This window comes from Saccoglossus kowalevskii, chromosome 1 (assembly GCF_978046115.1).
Source record: "Saccoglossus kowalevskii chromosome 1, keSacKowa6.1, whole genome shotgun sequence".
NCBI classification, from domain to species: Eukaryota; Metazoa; Hemichordata; class Enteropneusta; family Harrimaniidae; genus Saccoglossus; species Saccoglossus kowalevskii.
In genome coordinates, this window is record NC_140641.1 from 33,691,488 (window position 1) to 33,709,390 (window position 17,903).

General features: G+C 34.9%; 1 protein-coding gene across 2 annotated transcripts in view; it reads left to right on the plus strand.

The window, feature by feature from the left end:
- Positions 1-16,071, plus strand: part of LOC100366888 (uncharacterized) — an 89,348-nt gene extending 73,277 nt beyond the window's left edge. For both annotated transcript variants that reach the window (XM_085500913.1, XM_085500914.1), the window contains 6 exons: positions 1,202-1,309; positions 1,544-1,684; positions 6,751-6,867; positions 7,094-7,285; positions 13,379-13,665; positions 14,346-16,071. In XM_085500913.1, the coding sequence (XP_085357039.1) occupies positions 1,202-1,309; positions 1,544-1,684; positions 6,751-6,867; positions 7,094-7,285; positions 13,379-13,665; positions 14,346-14,597 (1,097 nt within the window). In that variant the 3' untranslated portion in view covers positions 14,598-16,071. The remainder of the gene's footprint in view (positions 1-1,201; positions 1,310-1,543; positions 1,685-6,750; positions 6,868-7,093; positions 7,286-13,378; positions 13,666-14,345) is intronic.
- Positions 16,072-17,903: the final 1,832 nt, after the last annotated feature.

Genomic DNA, 17,903 nt, shown 5'->3' on the forward strand with positions numbered 1-17,903 from the left:
AATTGTCTCGATAATCATGTTGTTGAACCGATATAGCAGCCCTGGATTCAAACGGAACACAGTCCCGCTGTACGTTCGCGAACGAAACCAAGTATGATGGTTTGGAAGTGTCGTTCGAAATTAAATAATGGTTAATACTCATTGAATCCTCAAACTTTAGCACTAAAACAACCATTTCGACAACTCATGTGCCAGTGTTCAGTGTTTGAACAAGCGGTCAGTGTTTTTAATAAGCGAGTGAGAAAAAAAAGGATAAAAACATGGTCGTGTTTCCGGTCGGAAATTAAGTGATATGTTATAAAATGTTATAAAAGCGAAATATTGGGCGAAATGAGTATTGATGCCCATTTATAGCTTGACATGCGTCACCAAATGGGGACATGGTTAGAGTTGGTAGTACCATGGAAGGTACTAATCCATGGTAGTACCAATACTAGTATACGCGGGGAGGGAGTCCAGAAAGGGAACAGCCAGCATCCCTTTTACGGGAAAACGTGAAATCTCGACGGATTTGTTTTGTACTCACATGTAATATTAGGTTTTGCGGGCTTCTGAGTTCAAAAATGATGACTAAATCAGCTAAAAAGCAAGCGTTTAGCAACATACCTATGCAGAAGTTGGTTTGCCAGTACTTAATCCATTTTTAACACCTAGGGTACTCTATTGACATTGGTTGTTTATTTCATGGATTTGGCACTTGAGGTAGCTGATAAGCCGTGTCGAAAACGTGCACAAAACGACCATTCTGTGCACGTTTTCGACACGGATTAAAAACCAGTTGTAAGCACAAATTTTCATATGATCAAAATTTTGTGGTATTAAAGATTTTGTTTTAACGTGGTATGTACATTGAACTTTATGGGACTTTAATGCTCATCACTTTGTTTGTCAGATCAAACTCAAAATGGCCGACTGGTCGCCATTTTGTTTTTTAGTGAATGCAGTTTTGAAGCCGATTCTCTGATTTTCACGCAGGAACTATGTAATGCAGCTACATGTTGATTGAGGAATTCTATAATTTTCATGCACCCCCGCCCCCTTTTCCAGCATTTTCTTCATTTTGTTTTATTTCCTTATGTCATGTTTTTTGTAAATGGTATCAATAGAGGTCACACTTTTACTTTTTGTTCATGACTTCAGTCTTTAGCAATTTCAATGTATTTATAAACAAATATCTTAAACAAATATGTTTATAATCTAGGTACTAAAGGTGATATAGGACCAAATGGTATGTTAGGTTTACCAGGTATAAATGGTATTAAAGGTGAAACTGGTAAACCTGGTATTGATGGACCTCAAGGACCTCGAGGTAAGAAATGTGTGAAAATGTGTCAAAAAATCCTGTGTTTTTGTATGTATTTTTAGCTCCTACGTTCAGAGCACATATAGAAGAATAATGACACACCAATGTTTGTCTGGACGTATGTGTTGAAGGCATGTTTTAATGGCAGAATTGATCAGCTGATTTAGATTTCAAGAAGCACAAATGCTTTACAAAATGCCATCTATGGATTTTATGAAGTGCATATTTCATTTGTACTAGGTTTTCCTGGATTCAATGGCTTGAAAGGTGAACCCGGAGAACCTGGAGAAGCACATCGTGGTATTAAAGGTGAACCAGGTTTACCTGGATTAACAGGAAGACCAGGTTTACCAGGGCTGCCTGGACTATCTGGACCACCAGGTAGGTTGATTTGAGACTTGAGGATGATCAGGTTTACCAGGGTTACCTGGAATATCTGGACCAACTAGTAGGTTGATTTTAGATTTTAGGAGGACCAGACTTCCAAAGGCTGCCTGGAACACAAGATATGTTGATTTGAAATGCAGCATTGCTATAGTTACTCTAGGAAAAGATTGGTCCAGATATTTCAGTCCTGCAATTTGTTGGCTACAGGTACCAAACACATGAAGTACATGAAGAATGTTATTGATGACTTAAGTATTGTCAGCCAATGTGTAAAAGAACTCTATATGCATACATATTGCAATGTCTTATTGAATATTTATACCGGATTCTGCAGTAAATTGGTCCATCCAAAAAATCGCCCTAGGCGATTTCACGGCTGGCCCTTATTTGGGGTTCAAATGTTTTTTGGGGGGAATTCTATTTTCATTGAAAAATACACCTTGGCCAACTTTCAACACTGGCAGTTGGACCACCGAAGACGAAAGAAACTATTGCAGAAGCTAATCTAAAATTTGATACATTTTTTTCTTGCTGAATTAAAAAGTAGACTGCCTAAAATTTCATTACAATGTCACAGAGAAAAATCACATTTACGAACCTGCTACGCCAAATACAATTATTTTTTTTTTATTTTATTAAACGTGAGTAAATTTTAAAAGAAGTTTCAAATAAAAATGAGCACAACTGCATTGCTTAGTAGTAAATGATCACGATAGCGCAATCCGGTCATGCCCCGTTTCACAATTGTTGACTACTACTTACCATACTTGACCGTATTAAAGCCTATGACTATGGTAACCATGTGTAAATTATGCTTCGACAATGACCTGTTGATGAAGTCAAATGCAGTAAATATTTCATGCCATATTCAGTTTACAAAAATTGCTAGTTACCAGTTTTTTGAAGAAACCATGTCATTTATTCGCTGAAATCAATTCCAACAGATCACAATTTGACATTGATAATTCACTTCCGCATTGCATCTTTGAGAATTTCCAAAGAATTGCGTCTGTACAACACACCATTCTGATCGGTTAATAACAGACTTGACCCATTAGGTCAATGGATGTTGTAGGTCAAATCATGCAAAGACATCATGGCGGAAAGTGTTTTTCATAGAAAGTTTGCATACGATCCAACACATTTGTCAGTGGAGATAATATTATTAATCTTGTAAATTCGGGTGGTAGGGTAATTAATATTGTAATAAAATGTGCATATTTTTTGTGATCATTTCTGTTTTTTCATTGTAAAAATCATTAATGATGCAACTAATTTTGTAATTTTATTCTCCTTCAAAGATGTCGCCCTCAATCTGCCACATGGTGAATTAAAATTGTCATTTTCACTCTTTTTCGGGGGGGGGGGTGTTCGAGTAAGCGCCTATCCCTAAAAAAATCATGATTTTTTGAGTTGAGGACCAGTTGCATATTAAACGCTTGTTGCTGGATAATATCCCCCATGTTTGACCTGAGCGGTGTTCTTTGACCTGATAGTCAAAACGCTAATAACCAATCAAAATGATGGATGATGCCAACATGCTCAAATTACCATAGCTCATTTGAATATGTTAATGTAATTGAACACAATGCAGAAAAGATTTGCCGATGTTGTAGTACGATCTTTTGGCTTGGATTTTGATGGGAAAAAAGCATGTCTTTTCTTTAAATCAAAAAATTAGTTGTTTTCAAACGATAAACTGAGCATTTGAAGTATAATTTAACATTGTTTACAGTGATAACAACTGATTGTCGAAACGAAGCTTACCATTCAAGCTAGTCACAATAAACATCATACTATTGAAGTGTCAATGACTACGGTAAAACTTAAATTAGACTCTATTTTAGGTGTCAGAAAAAAACGCCCTTAAATTAAATTCTAAATATACTGTTTGTATCATGTTCAATATGGTTCCATAATGATGTAGACAAGACATGTAACATACATATTGGCATGAACAAAATGTTAACACTAGATGCACAATAACCACTGCCCTTTAATACTTTCCTTGACTTCTACAATGAACATTTTTCAAATGGAGTGTATTAAAATGCATTGCAAAATTATTTTTCTAATTGTGTAATGTAAGACAATTGAACAATGCAAATATACCTTGTATGATTTTATATATATATATACACACTTTTTACCTTGCCCGTACCATCAAAGATGGAAGGGAAAGGTATATTTATAAGGGAAAGATTTTGTCCGGCGTTGTCGTCGTCGTCGTTGTCGTCGTCGTTAATAATTGTTATTGTGTGCATGATAACTTTACTAATTCTATTCCAAACTTCATCAAACTTGGTCACCTTGTTCATCAGTATAAAGTCTTCCCTGAGTTTGAACAACAGATGTCCTGTATGAAAATATCATGCAAAAATTGAAAAAACTGATAAAATATTTTGACTGTTTCTACTTGACTGATCACTGGTGATACACATCAAAGGTCACTGATCTCAGTGGAAATATGCATTGTTGTATGTGTTCAATGAAGCAAATGATTTATCTTGTAATAATATCCTTGGTAATGTATCTCAGAATCCCTTACTGGGTTTCAAAACCAACTCATGGAGAGATTGCACAGTCTGATACACATTTGCAAACCTACCAATAAATCTTTACAGAAATCAACATGTCAGAAAATCAATATAAGCACTCCTATGAACTGGGTGCCAAACTTTGATCAAGATCTGAAGCTAATAGAAAATCTGTTTAGTTATCAAATCAAAAACAATACATAAAAAATACATAAAAAGCAAAACATTTCATCCACATTTTAAAAAGAAAATTGTTCTAAAATATATGTATTCCGTATTTGACAAACAGTTCATTCGACAAATGAAAACTCACAGGAATATGTTTCAGCTATTAGAACAGAATGATAGAGTTTTTATAATACTAGTTTAAAAACTCACTTCAAACAAAGATTGCAGTGTTTGAAGATGTAGTTTCTCAGGAGGCAACAGTACTGTTGACTTCTCCCTCCACTGGACACCAACTAACTATTTAAAGCAGAGCTTGCAACATGATAGCTATTCATAAAGGGTGTTTTTTTTTTTTTTTACTTTTCATATAATACAGTAGTCACACAATGAGGCAATTCATATTTGTCTCAGTGAATCATTAATTTTTGACAGACACTTGTACAAAATACTTGGACAAAAGCCAGCTAAGATTTTCTGTTATCTTGCATGTTTTATGAATCTATTCACGTCTAAATGCAGCACTTTTTTTTTGCAATGAGGCATTTGTTTTTATACTAAAATATCTGAATTACTTTGAATAAAGCTGGAAATTATGTCCCTTAAAATAATTAAACAAATAAGGCACCAAGATATTTACATCTTTAAAGGACATTCGGTAGACTGATTCCCCACTGTTAGTTCAACCCCAAAACTTTTTTGTATTCAAAATTAATTAGGACAATGTATATTTATATTGAAACAAACTATGTTAAATACAGTCAAACCTTTGTTAACGACCACCTGTGCAGAGCGGCCACCTGCTCATAGCGACCACCTTAGTACAGTCCCTTCGCAATTTACACATTAAAGACACTGGATATAGCGACCACCTGTCCAACGCGACCAGCGACCACCCTATTGTAGACCTATTCACACTTTAACCTTTGTATAACGACCACCAACATTTCCATCAGACTGTCTCAGCAAAAAGACAATAGCTACTTGCGAATCGCTAACAGGAAAGTGGCCATATGTTACGTTCAGATTACCGAGTACGTAATCTTTAGGGCTAATAGACAGGGGTACCATCGCAACTTGGTTTGTGAAGTTGCGAAAAAGTAAAAAAAAAAAAGTTGAATATCATCTGAATGTAACGTCCAGAGACTGGAAAGATTTTAACAACAAATTAAAACAGTTTCATTCAAAGTTTGAAATGAAAAACTAGCTTGTTTCGGATCGGTACTACCCCCCGGTATACTATCGATGCCCAGCCGGTCAGCGGCACTTCTGTGGACTGTCTCGCACATGAAGAGCAAATTCCCCCTGTCTCGAAAACAAAAAAAATGAACCAGTTTTATTAAATGAGAGATGTTTTATTTACCTTGTCGACATGAAATACCCAAACAAAATAATAAAACATTCGTTTATTTCGTTTTCATCGCGGGATTGCAAAATCCGACCTATTTTGGCCGCCATGTTGTTTGTTGTTGATCGTTATAAATTATGCTAATAAAGCTAGCGCATGGGCAAAACGTATATTTACTGAGGGGTCATCTCGGGGTTATTCTCAACGAAAGATGTTTTCTATTTTGATCCTCTTTTTTTTATAAACGGTAATATCAATATTTCGCAATCGAGAAAATTCGTTTGGGCAGTTTTGACACGTCGATGCTTGCAACAAATAACTGTAAAATTGCGTGTACGATCACCGTGTTTCATTTCCGGTTCGTTTGACTTTCTGATTCAACACCGAGAGTTGGAGCAATCGTTACGAGTTTGGTCAATTTTGTTTATTACCAATGCTTCTTCATTTTTAATGCTTGTTTGTTTTTTCAATCACGGCAACTTTGCCTGTGCATTTTGTCACAGTGTACAATCGACATTACTAACGATGGGAGTGATTGCCGCCTGTGATGGAATATGTGTAAGAGACTGGAGAATAAGACTGCTTGGCGAGAGTGTGAAAGTCCGAGCTGAAACGCCAATGCGACCGATCGTTGACAATTGTTCTTATGCATTAAATACACCAATGAATCCATGGGCAGAATCACTTGGCTTCAGTGAATTTACATGATATAATTTGTAGTAAAAAAGTAAAGCTGTGTAATTATCCAGATGAAAATGAGTGACTTTTATTAAAAAAGACATATTCATTGTAGGTTTGTTTTTATGTTTTGCTTATGATCTCCCTTAAAATTCCGGTCCTAATTAATATTCATGATTAAATGAATAAATTAGGCCATCTCCATATAAAGACCACCTGTCTATAAAGGACAGTTTGGCTCAGTCCACTGACTGTCCTTTATAGACAGGTTTGACTGTATTATATAACAAAGGGCAAGGTCACCAGAGTTCAACTATGTTTAATTTTTACAGGAAATCTTGGAAATAAAGGTGAAAGTGGTGATCCTGGCTTACCAGGCATTCCTGGTCTAGATGGATCTTCTGGGTTGCCAGGATATCGTGGTGAAACTGGTGATCCTGGTTTTGCAGGTGACCAAATTCTTATGCTTTCAACTTGCTACCTGTCTTTCTGCTAGTTTCATTGGAAGTCTTGTAAATATTTTGTGAAAATGTATTGCAGCATGATTTACTCCAAAATACTTCAAATCTTTCACTGTGGGAAGAATGTTGGTATGTGATATCTGATTTCCATCAAAACATTACAATCTTACATCTGTCAGACATAAACTGACTCTTATTTTTTTTTGCTCACTAGGTCCAAGAGGTCAAGATGGTCAACCTGGTCAGCCAGGTTTATCACAGAGTACTGCATTGAAGAGTTTCTTATTAACAAAGCATAGTCAGTCAGCCCAGGTTCCAACGTGTTCTCAGGGACATCGAGAACTATGGACTGGATACAGTTTACTTTATACAGAAGGAAATGACAAAGCACATCACCAAGATTTAGGTAACTTATAGTGGTGTTTATGGTGCATCTGGCCATCTGCAACTGTATCTGGAACATGACAGGATAGATCATGTTCAAACTTCACACATACATACTGTATTTATCCGGGTATAAGCCCAGGGTCTTGAACATGGAAAATTGCCAAAAAGAAGGGGTGGGCGTTTGGCAGGAGATCCCCGGCAAAAAAAACGAAAATTCGCGAAAATCAGCAACACGCAGTTCGATCGAACTGCGGCAGGGAAAAGAACGGCAAATGAAAACATGCAACGGAAATAAATGAACAATATGCAACACTAGAAGTAGAACAAAAATAATGTATTGCTTATAATGTGACAAAAAAACAGAAATAATAAAAATCGACAGTGAGGAATCATTTGAACACAGTCCCTCTATCACAGAGGGACTGTGATTTGAATTAGGATTTTCCCGCCGACAAACACGCCTGAACTCAAAATTAATTAAAATGTCAGGGGTTAAACTGCGTAAAATGATTTCCGGTCTCGACAAATTACGCATCAACCGTCATACAAGATCAATAATAATTTACAAATTTACACAGTAAAAATTATAAAAATTCATAGCTGTTTGAAAAAAAACTTCTCAGATCTTTGTTTGTACGTTCATTGCCATCTTCATCAAACTCAAAACCCTCGAAGTCCAAGTCGGCGTCACTGTAGCCGTCGAACAAAATCCCTACAACTTATTCCTGAAGTTGGTCGATATCGTCCCACACAATTTGGACTTAGCACTTTTAATCCACGGATTTCGCAGTCTGTCAGCTTGGCACTTTTCATTCATGTCTAATCATAATAAAGAGACAAGAAATATGGGGTCGCTCTGCTGCGATGGCACACGATGCTTTTGTTTACAGTCTAGCAATCGTCTTTGACCTTTATGCATCTGCTTTACTGATTGGCTAATAATGAAATCTCTACTAGTATTTCATCATAAAGGTCAAATCGTGACATTGCTTTTTTATCAGACTCAACGCTTATTAATCACGGTGAAAGTTATCATTCAGCAAGTTTCGGCGGTTTGAATGTCTCACTATATGGATATCGCGGTGGACTTGAAATAGGAAGGTTTTTTTTATCCAACGACAGAAGAATGTTTTCATGACGGTGATGAAAGATGGTAAAAAATTTGGCAGTCTTCAGCGTGACATTGCAAAATTGCTGACCCCAGTTATGGATTCGCAAGCTGCTACAAACATATTTTATAAAGCCAAAATAACGTGATTTCAACCACTCTCCCAGGTACGGGTTGCTACAATATTGCAACATTGGTTTCATTGTCGACGGCGCTAAAGCCGATCGAGTACGACACTTGCGGCTCTCCTTTTACGATTTGCCTGAATCGTTTCTAAGTTACTAAGGAAGCACAAACCAAACGGCCGGCCATTTTTAGGGCCACGACATATTTTAACAAGCAGCCTGTCGGCTGAGATAGCTCCGCTGTTAGCAATGCACATGGCATTTAAAGAACAGAAGATATCATTAGAAAATGAACAAATCTGAGAGAGGTCCACATGTAGTACCTATATATGTAATATCAAAGCAATTGGACTTGCGGTTTTCAACAAGAAGTCGAAAATATCACTTTTTACCAAAAATTACAAAAATATTCACCAAAATTAGAGAATTAAAGATATCATTACAAAAAGAACAAATCTGAGAGAGGTCCACATGTAGTACCTATATATGTAATATTAAAGCAATTGGACTTGCGGTTTTCAACAAGAAGTCGAAAATATCACTTTTTACCAAAAATTACAAAAATATTCACCAAAATTAGAAAATTAAAGATATCATTACAAAAAGAACAAATCTGAGAGAGGTCCACATGTAGTACCTATATATATAATATCAAAGCAATTGGACTTGCGGTTTTCAACAAGAAGTCGAAAATATCACTTTTTACCAAAAATTACAAAAATATTCACCAAAATTAGAGAATTGAAGATATCATTACAAAATGAACAAATCTGAGAGAGGTCCACATGTAGTACCTATATATGTAATATCAAAGCAATTGGACTTGCGGTTTTCAACAAGAAGTCGAAAATATCACTTTTTACCAAAAATGACAAAAATATTCACCAAAATTAGAGAATTAAAGATATCATTACAAAATGAACAAATCTGAGAGAGGTCCACATGAAGTACCTATATATGTAATATCAAAGCAATTGCACTTGCGGTTTTCAACAAGAAGTCGAAAATATCACTTTTTACTAAAAATGACAAAAATATTCACCAAAATTAGAGAATTGAAGATATCATCATGAAATGAACAAATCTGAGAGAGGTCTACCCAAGGTACATATACACCAAGTATCAAAACATTCAGGCTTGTAGTTTTCAAGAAGAAGTCGAAAAAGTAAAACATTGACACGGACGACGGACGACGACGACGGACGACGACGACGACGACGGACGACGACGGACAATCACTCATATGATAAGCTCCGCTCGACAAAGTCGACAGCGGAGCTAAAAAGAGAACTACCGTTTCTGCTTTAATATATATTTTTATAGACTTGCTGACTGTTATGATTCAGAACATGCTGCCCTGAAGGCAGAAAGCTGTCACAGCTATTTTGCGTTCACCCCTTGTTTTACGCAGTTAACATTTTTTATAAGTATCACGACAGTCTTCAAGAAAATCAACTGTTAATACAACCACAGTCAACAAATAGAAAATAGTTTTTTTTGTGTGTAGAAAAAGACCCCCTGGGCGTGTGCCCGGATATGACCTCAATTCCTTTATTGTGTCAAAAGTGGAGGGTGGGCGTTTGCCCAGACATGGGCTCTTACCCGGATAAGTACGGTAATACATCTTGGGATGCATTAGCATATGTATTCATTTAGAATCTAATTCTAAATGGCTGCCTGTTTGTCATTTTGTTACCTTTCCCGTACCATCAAAGATGGAAGGGAAAGGTATATTAAGGGGAAAATTTTGTCCGGCGTTGTCGTCGTCGTTGTCGTTGTCGTCGTTGTCTTCGTCGTTAATAATTGTTATTGTGTGCATAATAACTTTACTAATTCTATTCCAAACTTTATCAAACTTGGTCACTTTATTCATCAGTATAAAGTCTTCCCTGAGTTTGAACAACAGATGTCCTGTATGAAAATATCATGCAAAAATTGAGAAAATCTGATAAAATATTTCGACTGTTTCTACTTGACTGATCACTGGTGATACACATCAAAGGTCACTGATCTCAGTGGAAATATGCATTGTTGTATGTGTTAAATGAAGCAAATGATTTATCTTGTAATAATATCCTTGGTAATGTATCTCAGAATCCCATACTGGGTTTCAAAACCAACTCATTGAGAGATTGCACAGTCTGATACACATTTGCAAACCTACCAATAAAATCTTTACAGAAAACAAGATGTCAGACAATCACTGCTATGAACTGGGTGCCAAACTTTGATCAAGATCTGAAGCTAATAGAAAATCTGTTTAGTTATCAAATCAAAAACAATACATAAAAAATACATTAAAAGCAAAACATTTCATCCACATTTTAAAAAGAAAATTATTCTAAAATATATGTACTCTGTATTTGAAAAACAGTTCATTCGACAAATGAAAACTCAGGAATATGTTTCAGCTATTAGAACAGAATGATAGAGTTTTTATAATACTAGTTTAAAAACGCACTTCAGAGATTGCAGTGTTTGAAGATGTAGTTTCTCAGGAGGCAACAGTACTGTTGACTTCTCCCTCCACTGGACACCAACTATTTAAGTTGATTTGCATACAAAGCAGAGCTTGCAACATGATAGCTATTCATAAAGGGTGTTTTTTTTTTACTTTTCATATAATACAGCAGTGTTCTCCACAAGGGGTTTTAGGCGGGCGGCCCGCCCATCAAGTTTTACGGCCGCCCAGTAACTCTCAACACCCGCCCACCAACGTACATCCAGCTGAAATTATTTGTAAAAAGCTTGCATTGTTCTTCCCAAGCCTAAACAAAAGAGTAGTTGCCCAACCCTTTATTTTGCTATTGTTTAAACAGTCCAAACATAAACAATGTCCATTGGAAGTCTGCAAGCAGTTATCAAGTGTATTCATGGCAATGTGTCAATCGCTTGAATTCATTGTCGCCCGACATTGTTGCCACTTATTGCTCACGATACGCAACTACAGTGGTTTCAATTTACAGCTGTATTTTTAATAATCGTCTTCCGATCACGAAAGAAGTAAATACGAACGAAATGTATATGCACAGAAAATAAACAAATATATTAGCAGATTGCATGTAAACTCGAACAAAAATTTAAATTCTAGCCGTATTTACAACGTTCACTCGATTTTCATTGTGAAAACAGCATGGAGAAGGCAAACTGATGACCTTTTGGCCTACCCCATTCAACGACCGTCTGCTACCCACCGCTGTTGGCGCTGTAACGATTTAGTATCTAAGTTGCATAGGGGAACAGCGCATTCTGGGTGTTCGTGTACTGAATTCGGAAAGCGGTAATAAACATCAAACATGGCTGCTGGATTAGTTTACCGCGAGTATTTGTAATTGAATAATATTTTAGTTATCTTTTCCACGTACTTTTTTCAATTTATCTATTTTTTATGTCTAATCTTTTGAGAACATATCAGATTCTTTTATTTTGCTGATTGCTAGCATTTTTTTCTTGAATTCCAATGCATCTTACCGTCCGTCGGCACGGGTGAGTACTGATGCCACAAATAAAAATGTTATGGATTTTGTTTTGACAAATTGTCTGTTTTGGCTTCGTGGGCAAATCATCTCGTATATTTTCTACCTGTAAAAATTGTAACATGTTCCAATTAAATTAAATTAAAAAGAGAATAGTAAATAACTTAGTGTGTATTGCAGTTCATGTTATAAATGTGAGAATGCTGTATGTAAATGACATGCAAATTAATATATGCAAATTTATGCTAATTAGGCCGCCAGCTAATTTGGATTGTGGAGAACACTGTACAGTAGTCACACAATGAGGCAGTTCATATTTGTCTCAGTGAATCATTCATTTTTGCCAGACACCTGTGCAAAATACTTGAACTAAAGCCAGCTAAATTTTTCTGTTATCTTGCATGTTTTATGAATCTATTCACATCTAAATGCAGCACTTTTTTTTTGCAATGAGACATTTGTTTTTATTCTAAAATATCTCAATTACTTTCAATAAAGCTGGAAATTATGTTCCTTAAAATAATTAAACAAATAAGACACCAATGTTTTTGTAAGATATTTACATCTTTTAAGGACATTCGGTAGACTGATTCCCCACTGTTGGTTCAACCCCAAAACTTGTTTGTATTCAAAATTAATTATGACAATGCATATTTATATTGAAACAAACTATGATAAAGGGAATTATATTATATAACAAAGGGCAAGGTCACCAGAGTTCAACTATGTTTTTAAAAATTTTGTTCCCGAGTGCTGTCTGTGAGATGCATAAACAGATTGCATTTTAAATGTACATGAGTTATACACAATATCACACACATTGACGTGCATTTATTTGAAGTTCTGATTAAAGATAGCTGACTCGTATTATGTGGAACATACTGTAGAATACTTTTAATTATTTTCGCTTGGAATTTATTTTTGCTGAAGGGATGATTCTGTGAAAATAAAATCCAGTGAATATACATTTTTTCCTATATTTTACATTAAATCTCATCAAAAATCAGTGAAAATAAATTCCAAGCAAAACGCCCAAAATACCTTTTCAGCGAAAATTAATTGCAGTGAAAATAAAGTATTCCACAGTAATTAAATGATTTGCCAGTCTATAATCTGCCACACAGTTCCAAATATTGCTTTTATCTCTTGGTTATATGTATCATGGGACTTAAGTACAATACTCACTTTCAAGGTCACATTTAAAAAATATTATTTTCAGTGTGATACTATTTTCCCTATTGTATTCAATGGTAATTTCTCTCCCATAATGCATTGCATATAGTAACATGCACAGTAGTGCAAAATTTGAGTTTGACTGGAACACCCTCAATCTGTGTTCTAGTCAAAAAGCTGGTAAACTTTTTTTACAATGTCAATAATTCCATAATATTTTGTTCTTCTAGGAATGGCAGGTTCCTGTTTGCCTATGTTCAGCACGATGCCTTTTGTGTTCTGTAATATAAACAATGTATGCAACTATGCCAGTCGTAACGACAAATCTTATTGGTTGTCATCTAGTGCACCAATCCCAATGATGCCAGTTGGTGAAACTGATATCATTCCATATATTAGTAGATGTGTGGTATGTGAAGCACCAAAACAAATCATAGCTGTTCACAGTCAAGATCTCACTGTACCACGCTGTCCACGTGGATGGGATGGTTTGTGGATTGGTTACAGTTTTGCTATGGTAAGTGTAGCTCAATGATGAAAAAACTGACAGATACATATGAAATTGTCTCAGTTGACATAATTCCACGCATGATCACATTGTGAGCAGGCCACTACAATCAGTTGTTTGCATATTTCTGTAAAATTAGTTTTCTTCTGCATCTCTTTCAAATCTAAAATACCTGAGAGTTAATGTGTTCTTTCTATGGACATAGAACGCAATACAAAACAATACTTGTTCCCGAATTCAGTTGAGAGTAAGATTAACCTCTAGGTTTTACATTTGCAGCCTATTTCTAAACAAGAAATAACGTGGTCTATTTAATCACTGCTTGCATAACTATAAACATGTCCCTGCCCAATCAGAATGATGTATTCAGGCAATTTTATCAAGGATTTATAAGATAAAAAAAATGCAAGTTATGTGATCTGTGATAAAAATCCAAATGTGAAGTCGCACAAATTGCATGGTGAACACAAATAGGATTGTTCATTTCTAGAAATACTTTTGTGAAATTGTTTGAAATACTATTGATTGACTCGCATATGGAAATAAATGTTATCGCATATCCTAGATATTTCACATTCTTATCTTATAAAATCCTTGCATGTAGCTATTATTTTTTCAAGATGTCACTCACACTTGATCACAACTAAATTCATAAAAACTTTCACAAATATTCTTTTTTTCTTCCCCAGTACACTGCATCTGGAGCTGAAGGTGGTGGTCAATCGCTGTCAAGTCCTGGATCCTGCTTGGAAGATTTCAGAGCAACTCCGTTTATTGAGTGTAATGGGCGTGGCTTGTGTCATTTCTTTGCTAATAAATACAGTTTTTGGCTGGTAACAATAGGTGATAATGAACAGTTTGCAATTCCTAGTAGAGAGACACTTAAAGCAGGTAGTCTCAGAAATCGTGTTAGTCGCTGTCAAGTCTGTCAGAAACTTTAATGACTGTTGACAAAAGATTACAAAAAGTAAACCTTATGTGGAATTAATATTTCATAAATTTCATATACCAATTTTGAGGCATTTGATAATTTTAACTTTCATGAACAAGTTTTGAAAATTTACAAAATAAATTTGTTCTTTTAGCCGACTTTTTATAAACCTTCTCTGCCCACTATTTAATGATAACCAAGTTTAAATTTTTTTACTGTGTATTTTATAATCAATATTTTTAAAGACTATTTTTAGATGTTTTCCTAACCTTGTACTTATATTTCATTGGTGCTATTTTCATACCAGTTATTTTTAAAACCAACAAAATCTATGGTGCTGCACTGCAAACAACATACTACTTCATTGAATGGTTTTACTTACTTTATCAGGTGGGAATAAGTTGCGTCGATCTATTTTTGGTCTATTAGAAAGATTAAAACCTGGCTAGACAGAACAAAACTATTCATTATGCAATGGGGGATGGATTCGATAAACGATGATTTAATCATGTCTGTTTAGACAAGTGTTATAAAATGGAGTAAAGTGGTCTTCATTTTTCCGAAACATTATAATGAACAATATTCTACAAAAATCATGTTTATGATTAAGTATATAAAAAAAACATCTCTTCATTTTTGGTTCTTTTATAACAAGAAAGTAATATTTTCCTTCCTAAGTGTCCTTTTTCCACTAATAGTTCTTTTTTTTTAAACAGATCCTTTTTATTATAGAATACTTTGTAATTTAATACACAAAATATATAAATACCATTTTTTTCAACAATTTTTAAGGTTTAGCTGAAATTGCTTATACTACCATTGGTATTATGACATAATCATTATATATTTACAGGTTTAGCTCTCAAGTGCTCCCTATTCCTGCTAAATCTACATGTATATGACAATTACGTCATAATACCTACCTAAGTATAAGCACTTACCGCTAAACATTCAAACATTCTTTTTATACTTGTAGTTACGATGGTAAACTTTGTAAGAAAGAATGTAATGTGTTACATAAATCACCAGTAGAAAATTAAAAGAAAAACTGAAATATTATGTATGAAATTTCTTGATAAAGTTTTTTTTTTAAATACCTCTTTTTTTTTTTATGTGCAGTTCTGTAAATGAGTGGCATACTGATTTCAAGCTACTTTTTTTGAAATATGTTTTGATAGTTCAATAAATTGTCATATGTATGTATCTTGTCCAAAGATGGGTTTGCCAATCATGTAGTGTGTAGTACTATTATCATTTTAACTAGCAATTTGTTTTACTCAGTACTGTGTAATCATGTAAATTGCAAACTCTTTGTAGCACACTACTGTAAACTCTTAATTTTATGAGATAAACAAATTTTTATGAATTCCACCAGTCTATGAAAATCTCACTGGTGTCCTCATAAATCCATTAAAGCGTTAAGTGTATTGAATGTAATTATTTTCATATACTGCATTCGTTCAATTAAAAGCACATCTTCAGTAGTGGCGCATAAAAATCATTTTTGTTACATGTGAAGTACACCAAACTTGCACTGCAAACAATATGCTAATCTTTTTAACAAGTGATTTTCATCGGCACTTTTTATAGAACAAATATTGTACTGTGATATATGCTGTGTTTATGCTGCCGGTTATGCAGTATGCCTAATATTGAATTAGACTTGGCAACAGTTACATCATTTTTTGATATCTATATTGCCAGGTATGCATGCACCAAATTTCAAATTATATGAGCATGCTAAAATTCAGCAATTATGCAAATTACCCTAAATTAATATGCACAGATTTATTAGTATAGATGATTGTTTGTCATCAACATACTTTGGATCAAAAATACTTCTTCCTGATTACTACTGGTTTGATTGATTTGATACATAGTGTGTACATGCATCTTGGATGGACCTCTATTAGATTAGTTCTTTTCAAAGAGAACTATCTACTAATTCACTGACATATCCTATAATTGGAGTTGATGAATCCCAAAACTTGGGTAACTGTTATCAGTGAGATGTATTTGTTTGTCTGTTTATTTAAAGTGAGGAATTGACATCTTGGATGGACCTCTATTAGATTAGAACTATCTACTAATTCACTGACATATCCTATAACTGGAGTTAATGAATCCCAAAACTTGGGTAACTGTTAAACTTATCCTTATCAGTGATAGATGTATTTGTTTGTCTACTATGTTTATTTAAAGTGAGGAAGCAACACCTGTGCATGCGACAGACTGCCATATAGCGTTTTAAACGTTAATTGTTATTGTCGCTTGGGGCTCAATTCCCCATGCTTGTGCAGGTGACGACCCCTCTACTTTAACTACATGTGTGCGCACATGAAACAGTGGAGCTATTTCAACCATCAGGTAGCTTGTATCAAATTTCCTTTCAGTTCAGCCTTTTGGTTCCCTATATCAGTGGAAAAGGAACCGAGCACACAAAAACAATTGATTGCTCATATTGATGTACCAACAGTCACAATATTACCACATGTTGGTGCTCCACGCATGGGCCACAAAGTGTGGCATTAGTGCAACCTTTTATTCACTTGGTAAAAAAATATCAAAGAACAGTAGCATGAAGCTTTGTATTGTTTTATAATGAGTAACTGTGCAAAGTCAAACTTTTAGATGCATATTTAAAATGTTTTTTTCATGCTGTTTTAAAAAAAAATTCTTTGATATATTTTGTCGATATATTTAATAAAAGTCTACAATTTCCCCCAAAATAATGAACTCCTGTCCTATATGTGGAACAGAGTTGAAACTAAATGCATCGTAGTGAATTACAGACTATTGATAGAATGATTCTGTAAATATTGCTCCAAAGGTATACGACTTGCAGAGAAAGTGTTCCATGTAATGAAGTAGAGCAAGTGTACCAAATAATTGTCAATTTACTGACCACTACTATGAAATGTAGGATGCAGGCAGTCATTTGAGATGGCTTGTAGATTTAACTGTTTTTCGAAAACCTGTGCATAAAATGTGGTAGTGGCACCTCAAAATGCTATGAAGTTGGCCATATTATTAGTATGGGACAAAAACGCACAAGGACTTCTGGGATGTAAAGTCTGACGCAAGAAAAATATTGAGGATGGGGTAGGATAAATTTTGGCAGTGTCAGAGAACACTTTACAAGTGTGGAGCTGTCAGTTTGATCAGAACTGATGCATTTTATCTGAATTCTCTTTCATGTGCAGTAGAGGGCGCTTTATAAACTGAACACTTTTATTAAAGTGAACAGTATTCATTGGGTCTGAGCTGAAAATCAGAGATATTATTCATGGAATTGACAATCAGTATTGAATAGCTT